The 9,861-nt window shown below is 48.6% G+C and overlaps 1 protein-coding gene across 2 annotated transcripts; it reads right to left on the reverse strand.

The window, feature by feature from the left end:
• Positions 1 to 3,062: 3,062 nt before the first annotated feature.
• Positions 3,063 to 5,545, reverse strand: HELT (helt bHLH transcription factor). 2 transcript variants are annotated; one of them, XM_069099562.1, is made up of 4 exons: positions 5,519 to 5,545; positions 4,873 to 4,977; positions 4,428 to 4,524; positions 3,063 to 3,559 (listed from the first exon to the last, which is right to left on the reverse strand). In XM_069099562.1, exons 1-4 carry the CDS (start codon positions 5,543 to 5,545, stop codon positions 3,063 to 3,065), a joined length of 726 nt encoding a protein of 241 aa, XP_068955663.1. The 2 variants fall into 2 exon arrangements, with proteins under 2 accessions (XP_068955663.1, XP_068955657.1); XM_069099556.1 differs by having other exon boundaries at positions 3,063 to 3,562.
• Positions 5,546 to 9,861: the final 4,316 nt, after the last annotated feature.

A 9,861-nucleotide genomic window follows, 5' to 3' on the forward strand; every position in this document is an offset into this window, starting at 1 on the left:
TATTTGGATCAATTGCATTCTGAGGTGACATTTTTAATCTTTTGGAAAGTCAAATTATCTCGAGTTCAACTTTTGGTGAAGCCTGAAGAATTGGGACTTTGGATGGAGGTTTGAGAGAAAGACACAACACACACACACAACACACACACATGCTGAGAGAGGGGGAGAGAGGGGAGGGAGACTTTTTATCCTAAAGTCATTGTAAATCCAAAGCAGGGTTTATCCTCCCCAGTTAAATGAGAAAGGAAAAAAAAATCAAGAATACCAACATTTGAGGTACAAAGACTGTCATGGACCAGTGGAAGTTTGCAAAATTATATGTAAATGACTGAAGTTTTTACCGAGGTGGCCTGTGCTTTCCCAAAGCTAATCCCAAAGAGAAAATCTACTTAGCAAAAGAGAGTTTTGTCTAATTTGGTTAACAGTTGAGAAGTGACAAAAATGCTGAATATATTAATAATTTATATTTCCAGGGTAACACTATATCTTTAATGCTTCGCTGCCGAGGGGAATTCAGATTGGCTTAGTACTCAGAGGGAAAAAAAAAAAAAACACCCTGAAAGGCCTTCTTCATATTCTGTATCCAGCACTGATGAAAATGAGTGTAAGACATGTGTTTCCATAATAGGCACCATCCATTCTCCTGCTTCTACATAATTTGTTTTGATCCCATATTACTCAATGTATGTTTTCAGGGGAGGTTTTTCTATTCTTGCTTTAACTTTCTTTCCCCAGTTCTGTTCACAGTTTGTTTACATCTTAGCTTCTATATTGTAGCGACTATGAGGATGTCTGACATACAAGGCCTTTTCTGTTTGCAGATATGTGTGCGTATTTTAAAAGAAGATACACATTATACATCATACTTTTGGCCCATTGTAATGAAGATTTATTTTGCCTGTCTCTGAAGAATGGAGTTTGATGGTTTACAAATTGTGGGTCATCCCTTTCCATGACCTCAGTAAACAATCCAGGTCAACTTTCCCTTAAATCCTTCCCAGGGAAATGGAATAAGTTAATTTACTATCCTTCAACTAAACTGGGAGGGGAACACATATCATAGCCCTTCAACTATGTGGTCTTCATGCCAAACAACATGCCCTGGAAAGTATACATTTATTATTTCATGGACGTCAAATGAGAGAAGTTTCTGATGACCTACGAAAAAAAACCTGAAGAATGGGGGAAAAACTTAGTTTCTGCTCCACTTGTCAAAAAGACAAAAAGTCTGTGTCCCAGCACTACAGAGTCAGCTTCCTTTTTCATTTTTGAAGATCCTGACTTTAACCCATTTTCTTTAATTGCTAAAACAGGGGTCCAGCTCCATTCAGAAGATCCCAATCTCCTAGAGACCGCTAGCAAGCACCGAGACATCTAAAACTTTCTTTGCCATAAGGCGGTGCCTAGAGTGTAACTCTGGGATCATATCCGAGGGATAAAGTCTTCCCTGGAGAGAAAAGCTGGCCTTGGAGCTCAGATTGTGGCCCTTGAGTTCGTGCTTCCAACTCTACAGCTGGACTCACCCAAGGGCTTAGCCTTTCACGACCCTGCCCCAATTCCCCCCAGCTGCCAGGCAGGATGAGAGAGATAAGGACTCTTGGTGCCCGCCCCCTTCTCTCCTCCTCTTTGCTTTTTTCTCTCCAAATCTTTTTCCTCCTACTTTCTTTTCCCCGGGGGTAGAACTTTCTATCCCCATCTCAGAACAAAACTGAGGCCTGACAAGGTGAATACAGCTTGCTGACCAAGGACAGCGAAAAGGTTTGTATGCGTGTGTGCCTTTTATTAGATGTTCTCTTGATGGACCCCTCATTTCATCAGCATGGAAAGTCCCTAGTCATCAAACAAAAGTCCCTCCGCATCTTCTCATCTCGTGGGATTATTGTGCGAACCTTCTCACAAGTCTTGGAGTTATCTACCCAGCACCCCTGATTCCTTCCTTTGATATTTGAATAGCTTGGAGCAGGTTGGTGGGACCTGCACCACTGGGGAGGTGCTCCCGGTTCTTGTGTGTGCACGTGTGTATGTATGTATTATGTATGTAAAAGACACCTGAGAAATAAATCTTTCAAACCTGGATAATCCCAGGGCGTTGGGTATTTTTGCAAACGTGCGTTTACCATTCACCGCTAATTTTCATCCCTCCTCCCCACCCCCCAAGACACTGTGGATACACCGAGTTCACGGTTGGGAAGCATCGCAGGCCTTTATTTTTGTTTTCAGAGGATGCTACTTTAAAAAGTCATTTGGAGGGGACTTGGGCGAGGCAGGAAACACGGCGAGAATGGTGCTTCTTGGATCCACCAGACGCAGAAGGAGCGCACTGTTTTGGCGGTCTCGTTTCTGCGGAATTTTGTGAATGACTAGGAGTGCTGAGAGGACCCTGGGTGGTTGCAGTTGGTTTAACTAATGCTCATTTCTCTCGGGGACAGATTCGGAGGCTTGGGGCTCCCTGGATGCGTTTCTATCCTGCTCGACTCCCCTTCTTTTACCAAGGCCAATGCGCAGAGCGCGAGACACCGGCTGGTGCGCAGCTGGCAGAGGGATTTTCCTGCCCAGACCCGCCTTCGGGAGGGGAGGAGCCCCGAGTGGTTATCAGACTGCATCCGCCGGTGGAGGAATGAATGGCCTGCTCCCTCATCCTCCTCTCTAGCCCAAGTAGCATCCTTTCCAAGCTCCGAACTCTTCAAGCCCAAGCACCTCGACACCCCCTCTTTGCCTCCCGGGAGCAACTGCAGCAGTCTACCCCTCACCCCAACCCCCAACAGCCTTCACCTTTATCCCGACCAAGTCCAGCTCACCACTACCTCCGAGAAGGCGCACGGCACGGGAGCCGAAGGTAACAAATCGAAAAACCTTCTCCCGGAACGTCTTTCTCAGAAGTTATGTATTAGGGAGAGAGAGGGGAGGGAGGAAACCTTTAAAAGACAAACTATTCTTCTTCTCCCGCCCCTTCTGATTGTGTGCAATATATTTACATCTGTACAATATACAGTATTTCTTCTTACTGTACCCAAGTCAGGGAATGAATTCGTAGGGGCACCGAGGTCTGGGCCTTGGGTGTGTTATAGTACTGGGGCGTGCTGAGGCGTGTGCAGGTTTAAGGTGTTAGGGTGCGAGTGGCCGATCAAATTGAGATAATGCCTATCCAGCCCCTGCACGGGGGCCAGGAAAGGGCTGTGCGGTTGAGTAGGGGTGGAGAGGGCCACTGGGGTGTTGGGCAGGTAGGGGAGGGTGGGGCTTCGGGCAGGACCATGGGGCCAGGAGAAGTGGCCGTGACCTGGCCCCTGGTGGAAGACGGCGGCTTCACTCGGGCTGTGTCCAGGGTACTCAGGGCCAGCGGGATGGAGCTGGTAGGAAAAGTCTGGCTCGGGGAGGGAGCCTAGAGCAGGGAAAACGGGCTCAGTGACCAGTCGCGCTTTGGACTGCAAGAAAGCCAGGATTCGCGCATACTTCGTGTCCTTGGTCTCCATTCTCTCCACCGTGGTCAGATAATGCACCAAATTCTTCATGCACTCGTGGTAACCATAATGGAAGTAGTTGGCGAATTCTGCTAAAAGTTCTGCTGGAGAGGCAAGAAAGAAGTGATAAAAAGCGAATGAGCAAAGACCAAGCCATGGACTCCCCTTCCCTGAACTTGTGGCTCTCTAGACTCATAGGATCATAGACCTAGACCTGGAAAGGGCCCTAGACGTTACCTTGTCTAACCTCCTCATTTGACAGGTGAGGAAACTGAGGCTCCGAAAGGTTATGTGACTTGCCCAAAGTCACAAAGGTAGTAAGTGGCAGACGCAGGATACTACCCCAGTTCCAGTGACTCTAAAACCAGAGCTTTTCCCATAACTTGATTTCACAAGCATTTATTTAAGCCCCTGTGAGGAGGGTATAGACCTAGTATAGATAAGACCCGTTCCCAGCCCCGTTAAAGCTTATGGTCCATGAGCGAGGATGGAAAGGGGAGATGAAAATAATAGCTTGCAGTTATTTATACAGAGCTTTAAGATTAATAAAGCCCTTCTTTCTTCATATATTATCTCCTCTGCTCGTCATAAACACATTTCACAAAGCTTCTTATTTTCTGGTCAAAGTTTCCATCCCAGCCACCCGTGCCCTTAGTCTGAAATCTGCCCTACGTCTAGGAAAGGCTAACAAACCGTCTACCTTTTCATTCACAAACGTAAGCCATACTATTATCCATTACCTCTGTCCCCCACCCTTTGAGAGGAAAGAGAAAGGAGTGACAAATCTGATGGGTTTCTTTTGTTTTGTCTTGTTTATCACAAGCAAACATCGGAGGATGTAGGTTAAAAGAAACATGTCCTCCGATGCTCCACCGGGAATCAGGCACCCAAGTCCTATCCAACCCTGGAGGTCGCTGAGTGGTCCACACCGTGTCACACAAGTTCTAGGTAACTCAAATGGGTGCCTACCTTTCTCTCTTCCCCGGGGAAAGTCAGCGGAGTGCAAGGCTCTCAAGTATTGTACGGTCATCTCCAAAATTTCCGCTTTCTCCAGCTTCCCTGAACTCTGCAAAGAGAAGGGAATGGAGGCTCAGCCAAGGCACGGGGTTGGGAAGGAGGTAGAAGAGGATAAAGGTATCAGATAGCTATATATGTCCAGCTACCTGGGACTGGATGCGTATAGCCAGGGAAAAAAAGTATCGCGTGGCCCTGCTCCCAAGGGCCCACCTGATACTTGGTGGGTTCTGAAGGCCATCCCGTAACAGAAGGCTGGTGCTGCAGCACTGAACACTAGGCTTCCTTGGGGGTGGGGGTGGGGGTGGGGAATGACCCGGTCCTGTATTGGTGGCCCAAGGGCCCAAGCCCTCAAAAAGCCCTTTCTCTTTCCTGGGTCCGGCCCGCTTTCTGTCCTTACCTGCTTCGCTAGGGCCATGGGCACCGTCTTGCCCAACTCATTTAAGCAGCGGTTGATCCGATCCCTTCTCCGCTTTTCGATAACTTTATGGGAAACTGGAGTCCTCTGCAAAAAGAAAAAAAAAATGGAGGGGTTTTTGTATTTTCAGCCTCTGGCCCTCGGAATTCAAGCAAGGAGAGGGCAGGGAAATAGAGAAATGAGAAGTCAGAGCATGACGCCATTTCTTCAGTTCTCTCTGGTGTTCCCGATGTTCAATATATGAAAGAGATGTAACTCTCCAGATGTTCAAAGAGTTGTGAGCCTACGTGCCCTGGGACTGGAGAAGAGAGAAACAGAATCACTTCCCATGAATAAGTGGCTAGGGTGTCCCAGCCTGACTCCTCTACCAAGTTGGGCCAAACTCCCAAATCGCCTGCTTGAGTTATCTCGAAATGAGCACCAGTCTGCTGCCGTTTGATTTCACTGTTGGGTCCCAGATTCTAGGCTTTTACCCCTCTAGTCGCACCCTCATACTTCGGGAGGGTTGCTCAAACACACTCTACGAGTCCAGACTGGGAGTAGCCTTTCACAAGAAGGCGAGGAGCGTGCAAATCTAGACGCCTCCAATACCAGGGCGCAAGGACGGGTCTATGGAACTCCAACTCACTTTGCGTTCCTTCAGCTTGTCAGACATCCTTGGAAGAAAACTCCGGAAAGAAGTCACCCGCTCCTCCTTCCTCCTCGTGTGCTTTCTCAAGTGCTTCAGGTAGACTGCAGCCTCCCAACTTCGGAGGGGCTGCTTTATAAAGCGATCATTTAGGGGGAACTGAGTGCATTCAGGATTTGAATTATTCCATAGGATTAGAGGAGCTGCGTTTGGGGAATGTATGCATTAAAGATCAGTTTTAAAGAAGTAAAAAAAAAAAATTAGCAGCCAAGGGGGTGGGTTGGAGGGGGCAGATCAGCTTTGTTAATCCACGTGGCCCTTCAAAGGACACGTGATCTTGCCAGGGATAACATTTGCATGGCAACAGCCCGGGCGGGAAAAGGACGCAACAGACTGGAGCTTGTGTGCGTGTGCGTGTGCAAGCCAGAGCTCCAGCCGCCTCGGCCGCAGCCAGCGGAGCGCAGGGGCGCAGCAGCCGCCGGCACCGGGGGGCGGGTGCACTCACAAAACCCAGCTCCCTTCTTTAGTCCCACCGCCCTGGCTCACACGATCGCCTGTTTACAAATCCCAGCAAGCCGGCCAGCCAAGCGCCGAGTGCATTTTAAAGCCTGTCCAGAGTCATTAAAGTAATTAAGTAAGCCTTTAATAGGCTGTTCCGCCGAGTTCAAGGGAGAGCTCTTGGAGACGGAGTCGCCCCGTTTGTTCTCAGCCTTTTCTCACACGACTTGGTGACACGTCCATCGCTCTGCTTTTTGTTTACCCCGCTTTATTTGTCGGACACCCCGGCAGGTGTGGGGCTGGGGCTGGGGCTGGCACACGAGGCTCCCGGGCTGCCTCGCCCCTCCCGCTGCCCTTTGGCACGCGACGCTATCCCCCACCACCACCCCGCCACGTTTGTTGTTTTTTTGTTTCTTCTCCCCCTTCGTCTCCCTCTTTGCAGGGGGAAGAGGCTCAATTTGTAGCCTATTATCCTATACGAAAATGTCCATTGAAAAGTATGAATAGTTTCATTGGGCTAAATTTTAATAATGCCGGAGGGTGGGGGAGGAGAGAAAGGCTGGGGGGTGAAAGGGGGGGGTGACGCGAGGAAGAGCGGGGCCGAAAAGAAAAGGGGGAGTGCAGCTGGCCGGGGCAGGCATTATGCGTCGTCACCTGCGAGAGGGGGCGCCTACAGACCCCCTATTCATTTGCCTAATTTTGGTCAATTTAACAAACTTCAGGAGAAATTATTGTGGCTTTGTCAAGGAGGGTGAAGCCTTCTGATCGAATTAACAGCATGTTTTGATCCGGTAAATGTCATTAGAAAGGGAGAAACAATCGCGCTTAGAGTGCTCTGAGTAATGCGCCCAAGTGGAGACGCCAAAGCGCACAGCTCACAAAGGGAGCAAGTAGCTGCCACAGGGAACTTTTGTACCCTCCCATCGCCCAAGTTTTGACACAAAAAGGCATTATTTCATACTTGAATACGTTTAATCCAACGATTGTCTATTTTCTGCAAACATATTTTCACAGCATTGTTAACTTTTTATGTTCCCCTTTCGCGGGCGCCTTTTCTCGACGTTTGGGGGCGGGAGAGCGCAGACACTTTGGGCATCAATATTTGTCACTGAAAAGGGCCCCGTGAAGTTAGGGAAGTTGATCTCTTTTTTATGGTTTTAGAGAGAGAAAATATCGGGGAAGGAGGAGGGAGGGGAGAAGAGGACAGAAATGAAGGAGGAAATTAACTGGACGGGCCGAAGGGAAGAGAGGGGGGCGGCGGTGGCAGCTGGGAAGCCGGCTCTGCAGTGTCTTCTCTGCGCTTCGGCTGTCTGTGTAGCACTGGGGTCCTGGGGTCCTTTCTCTTCCGCCCCTCCCCCCACCCCTCTTCTATACACTCCCCCAAAGTGCTCAGGCCGGGGGGGCGGGGATTTCTCGAGGATGGAAACGATCAAATCGTGTTATAGTTTATGATCGCCGACGCCGGTTTCTAATCCTTTCCATCTGGAAACTGCAGAGGCTTCCCTAGAAATAGTTCTTTCCCCCCCTTTCACACTCACCGTACCCCGCCCCTCATAAATAACTTTTACTTCGGGTTTATCACAGAGGAGACCTAGTTCCTCTAAGACTGCTTAGTTCACCCCTTTGGGGGTCATTAGTTATCTTGCGTGAAGACAACTCTGTACAGTGTTTGGTGATGCAACTACCCGGGCGCAGAGGCAAGCTCAAGGATGTGGGGACCTGCGTGGCCTCCGAGTATAGGGTCAGATTGCCCAGTGGTCCACCTGCTTCTGCCCCTCCCGAGCTGGGGCGGGGGGCTATTCACTGTCTTGTACCGCACCCCACCCCCGCCGCCCAAGCTGAGCTTATCTTCTTCCAATACATCTTCCCAAGATGTTTTCTTTTCTTCTTCACGCCAGATTGGACACAAACTCACACCCTCCCGCAGGTTGTTCTGTCAGCAGGTTTGTTGATTTCACTATATTCACTCCCACACAATGGGATTAAAAACTAACCGTTATCATCCAAATTAACTAAACCCTGAATGGCAAAAGAGGAGCGCGCCCACTACCCCCCTTTTTTTTTTAGCTAGCGGAGATGGAGTTGATCCTCTTACGGTTGGTGTTAACCACCAGCTGCAGCGGCCAACTTTTTAAGCAAGCAAACTGTTTTATTTCCCAGGGTTTGTTCTCCGAGTTTCAGCTGTGCGGCTGGGTCTTGGGTGCTGGGGAAAGCTGGGTCAGTGTCCAAGAGCTGGCCAAGGAGGGGAGAGGAAAGGAGCGGGTGAGCTGCCAGGAGTTCCAGGATGGCCTAGAAATGGTCCCCCGTTTCCTCCTTACAGACCAGAGAAATGGAAGGATTTCAGTCTGTCAAGAAGCTTTCTCTCCTCTGATGCCCTGCCATCGTCCATAGACCAGACATGAGGGCCTGTCCAGCTCCCAGGGACACCTGCCCACCTCACTTAAGTCCTGTTAATGACATCCCTTGTGTACTTGACTTTTACTTTAGCGTGGGAAATGGCCCTTCTGGTTTTCTTTTAAACTGTTTCAAGCACTACGTAGAATTTGACATTTTCCTGAGCTTGGAAAAGTGGGGGGGGGGGGGAAAGAGAGGGTAAGTGGAGGCCAGGGATGAATTTTAACATGCATTGTTATTTACACACTGCTTAATTGACCTCTTTTCCTTTGTAGGTTGCTGGAGCAAAAAAAAAGTGGAAATGGATAATTTTTTCTTTATGGAGAAACTCTTCTACTGATTTTTAATTCATAGTCTTGGAAATGGGGACAGGGGAATGTGGGGATGGGGAAGGGACTGAGAAATCACAGGATCATATAACTGAGAAATGAATGAGATCTTAGAGCTCATCTGATCAAATCCCTCATTTTCCAGGTGATAAAACTGAGACCCAAAGATATCTGTGACTTGAACATGGTGACAAAGATAACAAGTGAAGAGGAAGGGTTTGAACCCAGGGGTCCCTAGATTCTAAGTTCAGAGCTTTTGGTTTGTTGTTGTTGAACCAGGATGATTAAAGCTGGGTGGCACAGTGACCCTGGGCCTGAAGTCAGAAGACCTGAGTTCCAGTCTCAATCTCAACACTTTCTGGTTGTGTGACCCTGGGCAAGTTACCTAACCCCTGTCTGCCTCAGTTTCCATATCTGTGAAGTGGGGATAATAAAAGCACCAGAGGCAGCTAGGTGGCACAGTGCCTGAATCAGCACCAGGCCTGGAGTCAGGAAGACTCATCTTCATGAGTTCAAATCTGGCCTCGGACACTTACTAGCTGTGCGACCCCGGGCAAGTCACTTAACCCAGTTTGCCTCAGTTTCTTCATCTGTAAAATGAGCTAGAGAAGGAAATGGGGAGTCACTCCAGTATTTTTGCCAAGAAAATCCCTAAAAGGAGTCACAAAGAGTCAGACCTGACTGAAACAACTGAAAAACAACCCAGCTTTGTTGTGAGGATCGAATGAGGTAATAATTGTAAAACTCTTAGCACAGTGCCTGGCAAGCACGATGTAAATGTTAGCTGTTAGTCATTATCATTCCCCAGAGTCACACAGCAATTATGTGCCATTGCTTCAATCAAGCCCACAAGCTTTTGTTAGGCACCTACAATGTGCTGGGTGCTTTACTAAACTCTAAAGATTAAAAAAAAAAAACCAAACCCATGACCTCTGACCTCATGTAGCTTAGCATCGACTGTTGAATACCAGGGCTATGACTAGCAATTTTTTTTTTTGGCCTGGGGCAAATGAGTTCGGGGAGAGGAGGGAGCCCTGAATTTGGGAAAAGGATGTCACCTGTACTGTGGCCTCTGGGGGAATCTCACTGTATGGGAACTTCACATTTCATCTCATTATTCTT

This window comes from Petaurus breviceps, unplaced genomic scaffold (assembly GCF_028583685.1).
Source record: "Petaurus breviceps papuanus isolate PSGF00001 unplaced genomic scaffold, PetGlider_PUasm1.0 126, whole genome shotgun sequence".
Taxonomy (NCBI): Eukaryota; Metazoa; Chordata; class Mammalia; order Diprotodontia; family Petauridae; genus Petaurus; species Petaurus breviceps.

Coding starts and splice junctions, on each gene's coding strand:
- HELT (XM_069099556.1), bottom strand. CDS start 5,545: ATGTCTGACAAGCTGAAGGAACGCAAA. Junction 4,978..5,518: donor ACAAGCTGAAGGAACGCAAA/GTGAGTTGGAGT, acceptor TTCTTTTTGCAG/AGGACTCCAGTTTCCCATAA. Junction 3,563..4,427: donor TCCCCGGGGAAGAGAGAAAG/GTAGGCACCCAT, acceptor TTGCCTCTCCAG/CAGAACTTTTAGCAGAATTC.